Genomic DNA, 17,891 nt, shown 5'->3' with positions numbered 1-17,891 from the left:
GCCGCAAGGCAAGGGTTGAGACTCTTCTTTGATTTCGACGTCTCAGTCTAGCCTGTAGACCTGGAAGTGCCTGGAGGTGTCCCACTTGGGTCTTGAACAAGATCCCAGGAGGGTCCAGCTGAGGGCCCCCAGGAGAACTGGGTCTAGCATGACCAGCTTCTTTGAGCTCCAAGCACTTTTCCTTTGAGCTTTTGCTTCTGTTCCTCCCCTGCAGGCGCACAAGTGGGCAGAGGAGGGGACGCGGTTCCTTGCCAGCCTCAGTGGGGACAGCGGTTCTGCTGCTGTTGCGTCTGCTCTGCAGAACTACCGGGAGCAGCACCCAGGCACGAGTGACACCCAATTCCAGAATATGAAGAAGCTGGCCTGTCTGCTGCCAAGCAGTGATCCTCTTAAGAAGTGGCAGCTTGTCTGGTCCCAGTGTCAGAGGACCAAGCTTGCCTTGGAGCTGAGGCTAGAAGCTGTGCTGAGGATCCAGCAGCCGCCAGGTCTTCCCAATCTTAAGCCCTCAGAAGAGGGAGAGTCCCGCTTGGCCAGTCCAGACAAGAGGAGTCCTCTGGCCAAGACTCCCAACATGGCGTCTCTACCTGAAAAGCCAACTCAACTTCCTAAATGGCCCAGGGGTAACACAATGGACACTTGCAATGGAGCTGGAGGGGACTTGCTCCAGACTGCTTGCAGCCACTCTTGTCGGCTTGCTGTTGACACTCCTCAGCCATCATGCCCTCTCTGTGATGGGGGAGCCCCTCTGGAAGTCCCAGAGGAAACCCCTTCCTCTGAACAGCTCTTCTGCAGGAGGAGACCGAGGAAGGCCTGGAGTGTTGACCTCCCCGGCTCAGAGGAACCTCGGACTTGGGCTGAGCCGAGTTGTTGCAGCAGCACCGGAGTCTGGATTAAAGGCTTAGAAGTCAGCAGCCTGGAGTCAGTGGGGGTGGCCTGGGAAGGCCAGCAGCCCCTCGGCTCCGCTGCCTCATCTGCCTTCCATGCACAAGAGGATCAGAGGCAGAGCGGCCTTGTGCCGGAGACAAGGAGCTGGAGCAGGTGGGTTTGGGCGGCGCTTCCCCAGTCTCGGCAGTTGGTCTCTGCCGATGGGTGTGCAAAGCAGCAGGTAGCTGGTCTGGAGTCATCCTCCCTGCAGAGCACGTTGGCCCTGGTTTCTCAGCATAGCCGCTGACTGAAGGTGGATGAAGACTGCAGCCCTTGATGCAAGAGTGAGGGACAATTTGGAAGAGTTTGGGGGAAAGAACGAGGGTCAAGCAGAGATGGGCAGCTTTAACACGGGGGAGAAGTCTCTGTGCCTTGCCTTGTCCAAGAAGTTCCGTTTATTTGTATTGTATCTATTGTGGTCACCGTCTTTGCCTCTTGCCAAAGTCTCATGCAGATAATGGTACCCAAGTAGGTGAGCTTGTTCTTCCAGGGACAAGCTGTTGGCCTCTTCCTTGGATTCCATTACCAAGCCCTGAGTCTTTCCTGAGAAATGCAAAAGAGCCCCAAGAGCAGAGCTGCCTCTGGCCCACGGAATGAAAGGTGGTGGATGCCAGCACGGGAATGCGTCTTCCCCTTGCTTCTCACAGAACGAGGACTGGCTGGCTCCAGGGCACGATGTCGGTTGCCAGCTTGTGACGCCCTGATGGCTCTGGAGCTTTAAGACTCTTTTCTCTTGACCCCTGGAGGTGCTGATGACCCACGCAAAGGTTGGATAGAGCGCTTTGATTAGACATTGTGCCAAAATGCCCTAGTCTACTTTTTCTGTATTGCAGCAAACCGCAGCATATTATGGAGGAGATGGTGAGGACAGAGCAGGAGTATGTGCGATCTTTGCGCTACATCCTTGACAACTATGTTCCTGAAATGGAGCGGGGGGACCTGCCTCAAGACCTGAGGGGAAAGCGAAGTGTCATTTTTGGGAATTTGGAGAAGATGTACAACTTCCACAGCCAGTATTTCCTGAGAGAATTGGAGCACTGTTGCAGCCATCCTCTGCGAGTCAGCCATTGCTTCTTGAGACATGTAAGAAGGGAGGGGTTTCCTGGGTGAAGCAGGTCTGGGGGATTGATGGCAGCACAATGGAGAGGAGAAGGTTTGCTGGTGGCCGAGAGCTGCTGCAAGAGAGGGAAGGAGCTGAGTCGATGAGATGTTGGCAGAGGGAAGTTCTGGGCAGGCTCCAGCAGAGTTCCCTGCTGGGTGCAGCTGCTGCCCAAAGGCCGCTGCAGACCCCACCCCTCCCAGCCCTCGGCAGAGAGAAGCCCCAGAGGAGTGGTAGAAGAGCCACTGCAGCCGCCAGCTCAGGAGGGCGGGCGATTTGTGCCCTTCGGCTGCCTGTTTTTCCTGCCCATTTGCCCTTTGTGGAAACTACCATTAGAACCACTGCTTGACCAGCATCCTCTTGGTGCCCGTGTCAGATCGGTCCCAGGCTTTTTAGAGAAGCCGGTTACTTTGCAGAACAGGCTTAGAAAACTCCCCAGATTGGTTTCCCTTGTTCTCTCAAGCTGCCTTTCTGATCTTTTTTGGTTCCTGATGAATTGCTGTTCAAAATGGTCCACTCTAGAGCAAAGTTGCAGCCCAGGAATGTCCCTGAAGCATGCCAATAAAATAGCTTTTGAGCATAAAGAATTGACCCTTCGTGTTATTCTTGCCACAGAACAATTGAATTATGCAGGGAAAAATCTAACATTACTAGAATGTAAATAAGCATTCCTAATGACTAAAGTCCAGCCCTCCACACAGGAATGTCTCTGTCAGGCCTATCCTAATGAGTCTTGGAAGGACTTTTGTTGGGGAATTACCAGGAAACAGGTTGGAGCAAGTCAGTAATCCTGGTAGAATTAAACATGTGTCTTTTTCTGTATCCTGTACCCACCTCTGTCCTTTTGCTGGTAGCACAGAGTGATGGTGGTTGCCTTAACATTACTGGATGTGGAGAGAAGATCCTCAGTTAGACTGTGTTTCTTGCAGAAAGACCAGTTTGGGATGTATGCCTTGTATAGTAAGAACAAGCCCAAGTCTGACTCCTTGCTGGCCAGTCACGGGAATGCTTTCTTCCAGGTAAGTGGGGCAAACTCCTCCCTGGGAGAACGACGGCTGCCCTGCCCAAGGCGGCTCCTCCGAAGGGTGCGGGGGCCCTCCCTGAGCTCTGGGGGCCCCTTCCTGCTGAGACCGCTTTCCTTGGCCAGCAGTTCAAGCAGATGCAGCTGGGAGACAAGATGAACCTGGCCTCCTACCTCCTGAAGCCCATCCAGCGCATGAGCAAGTACGCATTGCTCCTCAAAGACCTCATCCAGAAGTGTGGGGAGGCCCAAGAGCAGGAGCTGGCATACCTGCGAGCAGCGGAGCAGATGGTGCGCTTCCAGTTGCAGCATGGAAATGACCTCCTGGCCATGGATGCCATCCGCGCCTGTGACGTACGTATTGACCAAGAAGAGTGGAGACGGATGTGTGCGCAGGGCTGTTGCATGAGGCGGCCGCTGCCGGGCTTCTGTGTCCACGAGCTACAGGCCACGGGCCAGGCGTTCCCCACGTGTCAGGGATGCCCTTGGGCAGGGAGCTGTTGGCAGCAGCCGTCCCCAGCCCCCACGTGGAATTGGACCTGGTTGGGAGCCCTGGGAAGGGGAAGGAAGGGGCCGGGCTTCCTCTTGCTCCTCTTGCTGAGAGGGCACCTGCCACCTTCTGAGAATGACTGAGCTCCTGGCTCCTCTGCCTAGGTGAACCTCAAGGAGCAGGGACAGCTGATGCGCCAGGACGAGTTTAGCATTTCTCTGGGCCGAAGGAAGTGCAAGCGCCACGTCTTCCTCTTTGAAGATCTGATCCTCTTCAGCAAGCCTAAGCGAGTTGAGGGCGCCCTGGATGTCTACGTCTACAAGCGTTCCTTTAAGGCAAGGGGGCTGTTGCTGAGCGAGGGTGGGAGGGTGGGCTGCACGAGAGAGAGGCAAGAGCAGGCACCACTTGGCTCACAGATTAAGACGCTGTCTTGCCACTGGATGTGCGGGATGTCCCATGCCCAGCTTTTCTGCGATTCCTCCTGAAGGGCTGCATTTTCTAGATGGATCTTACATTTTGTGGCCTTTTGAGGGGAAGATGATCTACCTTGCCAAGTGGCTGGAGCTGACTTTCTCGGAGCATTTTGCCTGTCTCACAGCTGCTCAGTGCACAGCCTCTCAGACTTGTTGAGAGGATCAAGGCAGGGGTTGCCTCACAGACGTCGTGGCTTCCTTGTCCTAGACCCCCAACTCCATTCCTCATCCGCCACCGGCCCCACAGGTGGTCTCAGCTGCATCATTCATAGCGGGCTCTCATCTCCATCCCTCCAGATGGCAGAAATCGGCCTAACAGAGAACTCCGGGGAGAGCGGCCTGTGCTTTGAGATCTGGTTTAGAAGGTGGAAATCCAGGGACACCTACATCCTGCAAGCCAGCAACCCAGAGGCCAAGCAGGCCTGGACAAGCGACATCACCAGGATCCTCTGGGAACAAGCTGCCCGCAACAAAGGCCAGTTCCCACCCAGCCTCTCCATTTGGCTTCCAATAAGGAGTGGGGCTCATGAGAGAGTCCTAGGGAGCAGACCATAAGTAAGGTCCTTAGCCAGAACCTGCGAGGGACTGGGGGGGTAGGGCGTGAGACAGCAAGATGGTACCTTGACCAGGTGAAGGAGAGTTAGGTCAGTGCAGCTTCTCATGCCAACGGGCACCAAAAGAGTGTCTTCCTCCAGGTTCCCCTCTTCTGTTCAAGGCAAAGGTGCTGCCATTGCCGTATTTAGGCATCTCCAGGACTGCTGATGAAACCGTTACAGAGGGTTTTCTGACTTGTGGAAGTGCCTGGAGTGGTTTTCACAGGAGAAGAGGCTATTCTGGAACATAGGACAAGGCTGAATGTTCTGGGAACAGGACCAGGAGGAGCACACAGGATGGAGAGAGATCCAGTATTGCGCTGGTTGCATGATCCAGGGATTGTTGTTTCTTTGCACAGGATATGGGGAACAAACAGGGAACATATAGAAATATGATTTAGTAGCACTACAGGTCCTCAGGTTCTGACCACTTGTTCAGTGACTGTTCAAAGTTACAACAGCACTGAACACTCCTCGGTGCTTGGACGCCTCGCTTGCATTATGATGTCACAGTGAGCGGTGGTCGATGACTGTGCTCTCCAACATTCCTTACCAGCTTCCCCCAAACAAAGTTAGGAGCCAGAAATTGTTCCTGCTGCTTTTGCCCCCCCCCTCCCCCCGATGCTCCATAACACCTGTTTGTGGCCTGCCCCTACCTCTCATGGGGAATATGTTGCACGAACAAGGGTGGTGACCTAGACAGCATTTTCCCTTACTGAAAAAATAATGATAATGTTACCAATAACATTGGCCACATCATAGAAGAGAAGGCCAGCTAGAATGTAAATTGTAAGGGATACGGAGGAATGAAAGATGAATCGTGTGTAAGTGGAACTAAGGCAAAAGAGAATGTGGGGTCATAGTTCTGAACAAAAATGGTCTGATTATGTGGAAGGCAGTTGTTGAGATCCTACTGTACCTAGAAGCGAAGGTTTGACTCTCCTTATTTTTCCTCTAGTTCACCTGACTTTCCTTTTGGACCTCTGGAGTTGCTTCTCCTTTGGAACCTTTGCCAAACTTTTCCTTGGGGTGGGAGTGGGGGTTGACCTCTGCCCCCAGGGCCTGTGAAGCCTCAACCCAACTCTCCTTTTCTCAAGAATCATCTCATCCGGCCACCACCATTGTCCTGAGCTCTCAAGCTTGATCAGACAAGGCTCAATTTTGCATTGGCCTTATTTTCTTTATTTTACTTTTTTTCTTGATATTGTAGGTATACCAAGGAGAGACAGACATTAATTCCTCTGTGAAATTAACTATTTTAACCTGATAATGTGCAGGTGGCCCTCAGCTCAGCTCTGGCTCTACCCCGCCTTTCTTGGCATCTGCCTAGCCATCTAACTGTTCTCCCGTAATTCTTGGCTTAATTATCTCCATACTGATAATAGTACTGCTTTTGCTAATGTATCCATCAAAAGTGTAGCTAGGTGTGTAGCCATTGCTAAATTCCCCTAAAAGTTAATTAAGGCCTGCGAAATTCCCAGGGCTTCCTTCTTTCTGCTGCATTCAGACCATCTTCTCCTTGTAGAACTAGGCCCTCAGTCAACCAATATTATTCGCCCCCCTCCCGCTCTTTTCCATGGCAGCCTTGGATACCTTGAAGCCTGTGTCTCTTCAGCAGCTCCAGCAGCTCCTTCTCCCTTTCCTTCGTGGCCCACATGGGACTCAACTGCCTGATAGCTTCCAAAGCCATTTCTTCTTTCTTTCCCACAATAGGATAGCAGAATTCTCCATTCTTACAGACTAAGAGAATGTTCCCTGTTGTCATCTAGGTTATTCTGGGTGTGTAGGAAATTCATAGATTGGGGACAGTTGCTTGTTGCATTCCAGTGGAGGAGCAGGATGGAAGAATCGGAGAATTTGGAGTGAGGCTGCACCCCCTGGAAGGATTGGGGGGGGCATGAGTGCTTCTTAACAATTGTCATTACTTCCCATTAGAAATCCGCATGCAGGAGATGTTGTCCATGGGGATTGGGAACAAACCTTTCCTGGACATCAAGCCTAGTGAGGCTGCCATCCAGGACCGAGCCATCAATTATATTATGAAAGGCAGAGGTGGGTCCCTCACCAGTTTGTTCCTCTCATGTTCTTTGGCTGTCCAAGGCCGCACTGGTCTACATGATGAATTCCTCTCTTTGCGGCAGGCGCCAGGAGTCGGGCTTCCATCGCTGTGTCTCTCTTTGACCACGCCAACCCTTTCAAGAGCTCTCCGGCCACTCGGTCTGCTGGCAGCCCATCCTCCTGCACCGGGATTGGGCCTCTCAACCTTCACATGTACCCAGATCAGACCTTGCTGCCTACCGTGCTGCCCAGCAACCTTCCTTTAAGGGCTGGGGTCTGCCCTGAGGAAGATGAGGTGGAGAATGAGACAAGCAGTCAGCCCTCTATGAGTACGTATGATCCACCTTTTTCCAGCACCAGTTCAGAAAATACTGTCCACCAGGAGTTTTCCTGCAACATCTCTCTTAAGTTGGCCTAATCCTACGACCCCCATCAGCACCCAGAATTCTTGTGATAGTTTGTCCAGATAAGAGCTGGAAGGAACTGCTGGGTGCTGCGGTCAGCCATGGGCATGGTCGCTTGGCCCCCTTTGGAGCAAACCTCTGCCTTGGAAGCCACAACCTCCCTGAGCAGCAGGAAAGAGAGACCGGGTGACTCAGTAGGACACCTTGGGCTAAAACTTAAACATGGGTTGGTAAATGCTCCTCTAACATTGTGTGCCCCAGATTCTAGTTTCATATCATGGCCTGGTTACAACAACACGCGGAAGTACAAACTGCCTGATCCATTTAGTCCCACCAGCATGAGATAAGCCCAAGGAGGGCTTCTGGGTGAGCTACTTTCCTCCAGGAAAGGCCACTTTGGCCCTTTGGGTGTATTCGGAGAGGCCACACCATGCAACTAGAGCGGAATCCAAGGGCTGGGACAGGAAGGTTATCGAGACCTCCTTGCAGAATTGATACGAAAGACCTGGCACTGATTTTGACTTCTAGCAGACCACCGTGTGCCTGTTTGGGACGTACAGATTACTTTTCTGGGAAATGTGAAGTGCCCGGGATGTGCCAAAAGTGTCACAGGGACAGCCCTTGTCTGCAACCCTCAATTCTTAATAGGAGAGCTAATTTTGTTCCCCACCTCCCACCCTGGCTCACCAGAGGGGTACGAGGTACATAGATGAGCAAGCCTGGCTAAAAGAATAATAATAATTATTATTGTTATTATTACTTGTGCTTTTCTGGCTTGCTGATAAATGATTTTGGGAGAAAGCAGCAGGCGGCCATGTTGGAGGCGGCGCTGATCTGCTTCACCGGTAAAAAGTGCAGAGCCCCGCGGTTTCTCCTTCAAGCAGCCACCTGGCTGCTCAGCACAGTTCAGTTTAGGAAAGCCCCGGGGGGGAAAGCAGCCTCGCCCGCAGATGGAGCGCGTCCGGGCAAGAAACCCGTTTGGGAGGAGAAGGTGGCTGAGGAGGGAGGGGGGTAAAGGTAGGAACGGTGCTGAGGACGGGGACTGCAGGAGCAGCCCCTCTCCCCTGTTTCCAGCAACAACACCAGGGTTGTGTGTCTTCTCACTGTGCCCAGAGTTTTCCTCTTTCCCTTTAGCCACTGAGGGCTCCGAGTCCTCCCAGGGCCTGCCTGGAAGTGGCTCCAGCAGTTCTGACAGCTGCCTTCACAACTTGTGTGAGGACTGGAGATCCCCGCTCCCCACAGCAGCAGACTTCTTAACCTCCTCAGATATGGAGAAAGGCTCTTTCCCCAAGAACCAGTATATTTCAGTGGTAAGCAAACGGGACTTGGCAGGCCAAGCTGGGGCCCCTCCTGAGAGTTCTCCCCCATAGCTGCTGCGCGGCACAGGGGGAGGAGGGTCCGTGCAGACCACCTGCAGCTGTGCTGAGTAGATTTGCATCTGCAGGGAACTGGTGGCTTGTTGGGCGATGCAAGCTACAGACTGGGACAGGGTCCCGTCCTGTTCCAGCCCAGGAGTCTCCTGGTGCATTTCCCAGGTGTGCTGAGGGAGGATGCTGCTGTCTTGCAGGTTTGAATGCAGCCAGGAAAGAAGGAACATGATTGCTGGGCAGACCCTTGGATGCAGATGGTACGATGACCCCTTATCCTCCTCCCAAACTCTACAGGAGGGAAGTGGGTCCAGTCCGCCTCTTCTGGGAGTCCGAGAGCTGGTACAGTGGTGGTGGTGGTGGCTAGAACCGGGCCCAAAGGCTGACGGGAGGGCGGGAGAAGGTCCAGGCGCTCGCTGGCTGGCTGGCTTTTCCCACCTGACGGGTTTAGTTTCACACATAAGTTGTAGTAGTTGTAAACATGCAGAAGCCAACATTTCTGTATGAACCTTAAACCTTGTTAATCTAGCTTTCTTTCTTGCCTGGTGCTTACTAATGATTTCAAAAGCAAGTTGCATAAAAAGCCAAGTTCCAGGTCACCCCACTTGCCTTCCTGTGAGGTAAAAAAGCAGTTTGCCTTGTTCTGCTTGGCAGGACAAAGTCTCTATCCTTCACCCGAAGAAAGATTCATGTGTTGCCTCCATTTCTCTGAATCTGGAGAAATGGGAGTTTGGGAGTTTTCTGTGATCCTCTAGTTCAATAAACGCCCATCTGATTTGGACTTTTCAGCCCGTTGAGCTGGTGTTTTGAGAGTTCAGTTGATGCCCACCTCTCTAGACAGTGTTAGGAAGTTTGTGGAGTATGTCCAGGAGACAACTGGAGGTGGCTGCTGTAGCTCTTCTTTTTGTTAATCACATGTCTTTTCCATCCACATGCTGTGACGATGGCTTTTATTTATACATTTATTTAAGAATTAACATTTTCACTTTCTGAGAACAGATATTACAGCTATTTGGTGCAATATAGCATGGAGGGCCTCTACAGAATTTAGAAACATCAGAAGTATTTCCTTCTTAATCTACCATTGGCTTTTATAGTGTTTACAAAAAACCTGAGCAAAGCTTGGACTAAATTTTGCAAGAACACAGCATCTCACATGTTTCTGGAACTCCTTGATTTTGGTTATTTTTTAATTGTTATTACTGCTAGAAATAAAGTCCTAATATATACTTGCAACCAATGTTATTTTTAAATCTCAATAAAAAATTGTTTCTTCCAGTTGTTTGGCTGCATGTTTAGTGCTAAGATTAGAAAAATAGAGCTGGAAGAGACTTAAGAGGTCTTCTGGTCCAACCCCCTGCTCTAGCAGAAGACCCTATAGACAAGTGGCTGTCCAGTCTCTTAGCGCCCACGATTTCTAAAGGCAAGCTCTTCCACTGGTTATTTGTCCTCACTGTCAGGAAGTTTCTCCTTAATTCCAGGTTGCTTCTCTCCTTGATTAGTTGCCGTCCATTGTTTCTTGCCTTGCCTGCTGGTTCTTTGCAAAATAAGTTGACCCCCTCCTCTTTGTGGCAGCCCCTCAAATACTGGAATATTGCTATCATGTCACCCCAGTCCTTTTCTCCCAGACTGGCCAGTCCAAATCCTTCATATGTTTTAGTCTCTAGGTTTTTAATAACCTTAGTTGGTCTTCTCTGCACTTTTTCCAAAGTCTTAACATTTTTTTGTAATGTGGTGACCAAAACGTAATCTAGTATTCCAGATGTGGTCTTACTAAGGTTTTATAAAGCGGTACTAATACTTCATGTGATTTTGATTCTATGCCTGTTCATAGAAACAAGGACTGTATTAGTTTTTTTGGCTGCTTCTGCACACTGCTGGCTCATATTTAAGTGATCATCCATTAGGACTCCAGGGTCTCTCTCAAAGTTACTGTTTTTGAGCCAGGTTTCACCTAATCTGTACTTAAACCTTTGGTTTTTCCTGCCTACGTGTAAAACCTTGCTTTTCTCCATATTAAAACTCATTTTGTTGGATAGGGACCATTGTTTAAGTCTGTCAAGATCCTTTTGGATCCTGAATTTGTCTTCTGGGGTGTTGCCTAGTCTTGCCTAAGATGGAACCTTGTGGTACCCTACTTCTTACTTCCCTCCATGTAGATCCTGTACCATTAAGGACTACTTTTTGAATATGGTTTGTCAGTCAGTTACAAATCCATCTGATGGTGATGCTGTCTATCCCACATTTTTTTGGCTTACCAAGAAGTAGATTGTGGTCTACTTTGTCAATGGTTTCACTGAAATCGAAGTATACTATGTCCACAGCATTTCCCTGGTCTACTAATTTAGTCACTTTGTCAAAGAATGAAACAAGATTGGTTTGGCATGATTTGTTTTCAAAAAACCCATGCTGGCTTCTAGTTATAACTTTGTTTCTAGATGTTTGCAGATCTGTTTTTTTTTATCTTTTCCATAAGGAAGTAGGGGAACTCAGGCAACACACAGGTTATGTAGAAAGTAAACACAGGGTCAGTTATAAAGGACTCAAATGTCTGTACATCAATGTACAGAGTATGAACAGTAAACGGTGAACTAGAAATTCAAGTGAATGAGGGCAGATATATTGTCATTATGGAAAATTGGTAGGATGAAACCCACAAATGGAACATACAACTAGAGCACGGGTCGGCAACCCGCGGCTCCAGAGCCACATGCGGCTCCCAGGCCTCCTCTGCCATTCTGCAAAAAAGTCCCTTTGAGACAATGGGGCGGCGGAGGTTTGGAGAGCTGATGCCTTTCGGGGCCAAAAGAAATGCAAACGAAGGCAGCAGCTCTCCAAACGGGGCAACGGCGGTTTGGAGAGCTGTGCGCGCTGCTCTCCAAACTTCCTCCGCCCCGTTTCCAAGGCTGCCGGCTTCGTCCATGTTTGAGGAAGCCAGCAGATCTCCAAACGGCCGGCAGCAGTTTGGAGAGTTGCGCGCACAGCTCTCCAAACCTCCTCCTCCCCTTTTGCAGGGCTGTTGGCTTCCTCAAACATGGACGAAGCCAGCAGATCTCCAAATGGGCGGAGGAGCTCCAACCTCCGGCGCCCCGTTTGGAGAGCTGCTCCCTTCCGCGTTTCTTTCAAATGCGGATGAAGGCAGCAACTCTCCAAATGGGGCAACGGCGGTTTGGAGAGCTGCGTCCCGTTTGCAGAGCTTCCGCCTTCGTCCATGTTTGACGGTGGCAGCAGATCTCCAAACGTGCGGCGGCAGTTTGGAGAGCTGCACGCGCAGCTCTCCAAACCTCAACCATCCTGTTTGCAGAGTTTCCGCCTTTGTCAAACATGATCTCCAAACCGGTGGCAGCGGTTTGGAGGCCCTGGGGGAGGAGCAGGGCGCTCAGGTGGCTGAAAACGGCGCCGCGACCCAGCGCCCATCGCCAGGGAGACTCGCCGCCGCTGCCGCGCAGGTGCCTCCCAAGGCTGCAAGCTTCGCACAGGAAGCCCGGCGTCCGGGGAAGCGGCAGCGAAAGGGCCACCTCCCTTTCCCCCCACCCGGCTTCAGTTGGGAGTTTTGTGCTCTCGAAGTTGGCGAGGACTTTTCGGGCTAGCTAGCAGAAGAGAAGCCGGGCCCTTCCTCCTCGGGAGCCATGAGCAGGTGTGGGAAGTGGTGCAAGAGCAGCCTCGTGAAATTTGCCCGCACCCTCTTCAAACTCATCATGGGTAGGCTTAGCAAAGGTAAAGGCGAGGAGTAAAGGTGACATGGGAATGGCAGGTGGCAGAGGGAGGGAGGGAGGGAAAGGAGCGAGAAGACCAGCCGACGCCATTCACCAATCATTGGGTTTAGGGAGCGGAAGGGTTCCCGGTTCCCTTCGGAGAGGGCGTTTGCTGTGCTTGTGGCGTTTTGCAGCCCGAGAAAGGTGTGCTGTTTGTTGGGTCACTTCTGGGCGATCACGGGGGCCCTGGACGATGTGGGGATTTGCAGCAAAGCCTGGTAGGAAAAGGCTTCATCGGGACACGCTTTCCTGCTTAGGGGGCTTCCGAAGCTACGAATCGCCCTTTCCAGTTTGCAGCAGTAGTGGCAGCAGCTGGAAGGCGGCGTGAAAACCTGTCTGCGAACCTCTTGTTTCCTGGGCGGAAGAGTTGGAGCCTGTTGTTTTGTGCATGCGCGTACTTGCGCGCGCATGCGCACCCTTCTTTGCGGCTCCGAGTTTTTTCTTTTCTGAGGGAACCGGTTCCGAGTGGCTCTTTCACTGTTTTGGGTTGCCGGCCCTTGAGCTAGAGGGATTTAAATTATTTAAAAGAAACAGACCAAATAAAAGAGGAGGTGGAGTTGCACTATACCAGGGGTCAGCAACCTGAAACAGTGAAAGAGCCACTCGGAACCGGTTCCCTCACAAAAGGAAAAACTGGGAGCCGCAAAAAAATGTGTGCACATGCACATACATGGGTGCATGCGCAGAACAGGGTTTGACTGAAGAGTGGAGCCAAGGCGACATATGCACCTACCCTGCATATTTGAATTGATTGGTTGAACTTTTTTAGTCCCACTTTTTTTTTTTGGACTGCACATGGCAGAGGACTGGGAGCCGCAGGAGACAGCTGAAAGAGCCGCATGCGGCTCCGGAGCCGCGGGTTGCAGACCTGTGCACTATACCTACAATAACTACATTTTAAAGGGACAGAATAACGGAATTGGAAGGGACCTCGGAAGTCTTCTAGTCCAACCTTCTGTTCAAACAGGAAACCCTCTATTATCCCAGACAAATCATTGTCCAATCTTTTCTTAAAAATCTCCAGTGTTTGGAGCACCTATAACCTCTGGAGGCACCATCAGCCCAGGTGCTGGTTGTGCTGCCACCACGTGGCTGTGTGGAGAAATCACAGACCCTCCTACCCTATGACATATTTCCTTTCCCCTCCCTTTTCCTCCTCCTTTGTCCCTAGAGAGCCATGCTTCATTAGCAGAAAACATGGGGTCCCAATATGCAGACCCTGGGAGAGCATTATCATCTTCTAACCTTGGGGACACCTTGGAAATACCTTGGAAATGCTGTACAAATGTCATCTGAATGCATCCACCTGCTGTATTCGACTTTACGTGCAATAAAGGTATTTCTATATGATAAAGGTGTTTTCTACGAGTTCAAAACTATCTGGAAAGACCTGTTAAAGTTAATTATATCTGCTTACATAGACCATAGAAGTCTTACAAGAGATTAATTAAAGTACAACAGCTTCGATACAGAATAGTTAGAAGATGATTTTAAATTCCTCTTGTCTGCATGTTTCTGCAATCAAGAATAGTCAGAAAATGAATTTGAATTCCTTTGTCTGCAATTTGTACATCTGCATGTTGCTCAGCAAGCAAAAAGTTAGAAAATGTTTCTGCAATCAAGTTTAAAGTAATTTGAATTCCTTCTCTCTGCATCCTACATGTGCATGTTGTTTTACGAGCAAGGCTCAGTCAAAAAGTGCTTCTATAAACTTGCATGTCTACAGTAAAAAAGAAAATCAGTAATTCGTCGTTCTCCACCTGATTCTGCAAGAGCAGAGCCGTGTTGTCAGGATTTGTTTGTGTGGATTGTTGTTTCTTCCTGTCCTTCTAATGAGACCAGCCAAATGCCTGTTAAAATCTTACTGCCTCATTTGCCATTGGATTTCTAGTGATTTAAAGTGATTTGGAAAAGATTTGAAAAGGAAATGAGTTTCTGCTCTCGAATTTCACTAGAAAGTTCAGAGATTTACTGTTGCAAACAATTTGTTTCAGAACTGAATCTTTGCTCAAGGAAGAGAAGGGTTTTTTAGTTTGCTAAACTCTTTGTTAAAGGCTGCTGAGAGCAATAAAAGACAATAAAGCCATTAGTTGTCTTAGTAACCAAATTCTTCGTTGCTGCTCAGTGAAGGAGACCCCCACCCTAGGAATGCAAACCAATGCATGGAGAGACTTTGATGCAATGATGACTAGTCATTGTCTCTAAAGTTGGAATTTTGTTGAAATATTTGTTCAAAGGAGCGCTGAAGTAGCCATGCAAGCATTTTTATATGACAGGCAAATGATCTAATTAAAAATCCTAAAATATGTGTTTTGAATCTCCAAAAGGGAGATCATTCAACAAAGCAAAGCACTTCCGGTGGCGGCGCGGCGCCGAAGACAGCCTTCCCGGGCTGCCCGCGGCTCAGCTGTTTGTTTTTTCACCCGAAACAGCGCCGATCAGCTGTTCGGGCGAAATTGAAGCCCCCTCCTCGGGAGAAGAGGAGGGGGTGAGGCCCCAGGTAGGGGTAGAGTTCTCCGGGGCCGCCTGAGCTTGGAGCTTGGGCGGCTGAAGGATTGAACTCCCCCGAAGCCTGGGTTGCTCCCAGCTGGCCGGCGTCTCTGCTCCGAACTTCTTGGAGCAGAGCCAGGCGTCTGCGAACCATCCCTGCCTGAAGAAAGGACTATGATTTAAAGGAGCAGGCAGAGCGGTACAAGTGGCAAAGGTGAAGAGGATTATTTTACTATACTCTCTAGCTTGTTGGACTTTTTAAACTGTAACTGAAAGTGCGTCATAATTGAGGACTAAAAGATGGCGGCGAAACCTCCCCCTAAAACTCTTCGGAGCGGTGGATCTTCGCCGGTGCAACAATCATCACTACAGGCGTTGCACCCTCCTGAAGCGCTGACATCGAAGGATTTACGAGATGCTCTGGATAAACTTTTGGAATCAATCAATCAATCAATGGGTGATAAATTTGCGCAGATGGAGGAGAAATTGGAGAAATTGGAGGAGAGAATGGAAGAGAGGATGGAACAGAAGTTCAGCGTGATGAAGGTAGACATTTTGTCTTCAGTGCATAAAGTGGCGGAATGTGTGGAAGAATTAGATGTAAAAATGGATGATCTGGCTCAAAGGAATGCTATATTAGAAGTAAAAGCACGGGAGAATGAAAATGCAAGAGACAAAGTGGAAAGGGAGCTAAGCCTAGCCCAATATTACCAGATGCAGTTTGCTGTCAGAATCAGAGGTTTAAAAGAGAATATTAAAGAAGATTTAAAGCAGCTGATTTCTGAGGCTCTTGAAGTGGTATTAAACCAGCCAGCATCTGAAATAAGAGCAGCTATGGATAAAGTGTTTCGGGTGAATTCATGGATTGCCAGACAGAGAAAGCTGCCTAGAGATGTGGTGGTTTATTTTGCAAAAAGAGAGATTAGAGATCAAGTTATACAAGCTGCCTATGATGCTAAAGTGGTGATTGCTGAACAAGAAGTCCTGGTTTTAAAAGAAATTCCTCCAAGGATTTTAAGGGGAAGGAAGGACTATACATTTCTCATGCATGAGCTTAAGCAAAGAGATATAAGGTTCAGATGGGAGATTCCAGATGGGCTGATGGTGATGCATGAAGGCAAAAGGTATCGGCTGATTACTGTGAAGCAAGCGCGTGATTTCTACAATAATGTCTTAAAAGCAACCTCATTAACACTTCTGGAAGCTGGAAAGGGATCTGGAGAAGGAGAACATCAAGAGGATGAAACAGAGGAAAGTGGTGCTGGAGGAGATCAAGCTACAACTTCTTTGGATGATCCTAGAGAGCAAAGAGTAACGCGTGCTGCTTTAAAACGAGCAAAGAAAATAAAAGAACAAGATCAGCAAAAGTCTTCAGATTCTTCACAACGTACATATAGTCAAGCTGTGGGAGGAGCACGGCCTAAAGAAGTTAGTCCTATCAAAGCAGTGCTTCGAGAGCTTTGGGAGGATATGCATGGCAACTAAATTTCTAACCTGGAATGTTAATGGACTAAATTCACCGCAGAAGAGGAAGAAAGTTTTTCAATATTTGAAACAATTTAAGATAGATGTTATATGTTTGCAAGAAACGCATATTAGAGTTTTGGATCAAAAGCATTTATTGAACTCGAGACTGGGTACGCAATTTGTTGCCTCTGCAGAGAATAAGAAAAATGGAGTGGTTGTTTATGTTAAAAGTGCCTTAACAGCAGACTTAATTGAAGCAGATAAGCATGGAAGATATGTTATGATTGAGCTGTTGTTAGAAGGTAAAAAGACGCTTCTAGTTGGATTATATGCACCTAACCAACAACAAGCTGATTTTTTTAGCTTACTCCACACAAAGCTTACCCAGTTGGATTATAAATCTTTTATTTTTATGGGAGACTGGAATGGTGTTTTGGATGTACAGTTGGATAAGGCTGGAGCTTTTAAGCGCATTCCAAGTCATGCTAGACTGCCTAAATCTTTTTTTGAAATGAAGGATGACCTGGAATTGCGAGATATTTGGCGTGAGAGACACTTGCAGGAGAAGGACTATACTTTTTATTCTGACAGACACCAATCCCTTTCGAGGATTGATTTTATTTTGTTGACTAATGATTTTTTTTTGAGAACTAAAAAGGTGAAGATTTGTGCAAGATCTATTTCTGACCACAGTCCAGTTTGGTTGGAGATTGATAAGGAGAAAAGAGACAGGCGCTCGTGGCGCGTAAATGAGAATTTGTTTAGAAATCAGAGAAATCTGGAAGAATGTAAACAGCGGATGAAGGATTTTTTTGAGATTAATATGAATAAGGGTACCTCTATGGACATGGTTTGGGATGCTAGCAAGGCCTATATGAGAGGGGTGTTGATATATATGAATAATAGACATAGACGTGCAGTGGAAACTAGAAGGAAAGAACTGGAGAATGAAATAAAGGAAAAAGAAAAGGCTTTGATTTTGAATCCAGAGGATGTGAAGATCAAGGAGGCTATTAGACTGCTAAGAGGACAATTTGATAAATTAATGGCAGATCAAGTGGCAACCAATCTGCGGTTTGCTAGGCACAATACTTTTTGCAACGCTAATAAACCAGGCAGATGGTTAGCTTATAGACTGAGGAAAAAACAAAGGGCCTCTAATATAGATAAGATTGAGTATAAAGGAAGGGTTGTGTTTCAACAGAATCTTATTAAGGATGCTTTTGTGGATTTTTATTCGAAATTATATACTAAAGAGGAAATTAATGTAAAAGATATTGATATATACTTGGAGAATGCTAGCATCCCGGTTCTTACGCAAGTACAAAAAGAGGGGATTAATCAACTGATTACAGAAGAAGAAATTCTTATAGCAATTAAGGAACTGAAGGTGGATAAAGCGCCAGGCACGGATGGCTTGACTGCGGCCTATTATAAAAATTTACAATTTGAGATGATAAAGCCGTTAAAGGAACTGTTTCAGACAATTCAGAAGGGGGGAAAGGTGCCACCGTCTTGGAGAACAGCTTTTATCTCTTTGATTCCGAAGGAAGACCAGGATGCTACTCAAGTTAAAAATTACAGACCGATATCGCTTTTAAATACAGATTATAAGATATTTGCTAAGGTTTTGGCTAATAGACTGATGAGGGTTCTGCAACAGGTGATTCATGGGGATCAAACGGGGTTTATTAGTGGTAGGCAAATGAAAAATAATGTGAGACATATAGTTGATGTGTTAGAGTTTTTG

General features: G+C 48.4%; 1 protein-coding gene across 1 annotated transcript in view; it reads left to right on the top strand.

Annotated features, from left to right (window-relative positions):
* Window positions 1–8,772, top strand: part of PLEKHG4 (pleckstrin homology and RhoGEF domain containing G4) — a 38,009-nt gene extending 29,237 nt beyond the window's left edge. Inside the window, exons 13-22 of the mRNA XM_081335687.1 lie at window positions 215–1,038; window positions 1,758–2,007; window positions 2,953–3,042; window positions 3,171–3,398; window positions 3,699–3,869; window positions 4,305–4,482; window positions 6,536–6,652; window positions 6,742–6,987; window positions 8,197–8,372; window positions 8,630–8,772. Of these exons, the coding sequence (XP_081191813.1) occupies window positions 215–1,038; window positions 1,758–2,007; window positions 2,953–3,042; window positions 3,171–3,398; window positions 3,699–3,869; window positions 4,305–4,482; window positions 6,536–6,652; window positions 6,742–6,987; window positions 8,197–8,372; window positions 8,630–8,635 (2,286 nt within the window). The 3' untranslated portion in view covers window positions 8,636–8,772. The remainder of the gene's footprint in view (window positions 1–214; window positions 1,039–1,757; window positions 2,008–2,952; window positions 3,043–3,170; window positions 3,399–3,698; window positions 3,870–4,304; window positions 4,483–6,535; window positions 6,653–6,741; window positions 6,988–8,196; window positions 8,373–8,629) is intronic.
* Window positions 8,773–17,891: the final 9,119 nt, after the last annotated feature.

The sequence above is a fragment of the Vipera berus genome, assembly GCF_964194415.1.
Source record: "Vipera berus genome assembly, chromosome: 10".
NCBI lineage: Eukaryota > Metazoa > Chordata > Lepidosauria > Squamata > Viperidae > Vipera > Vipera berus.
This window is presented reverse-complemented; position numbering and strand designations above follow the sequence as displayed.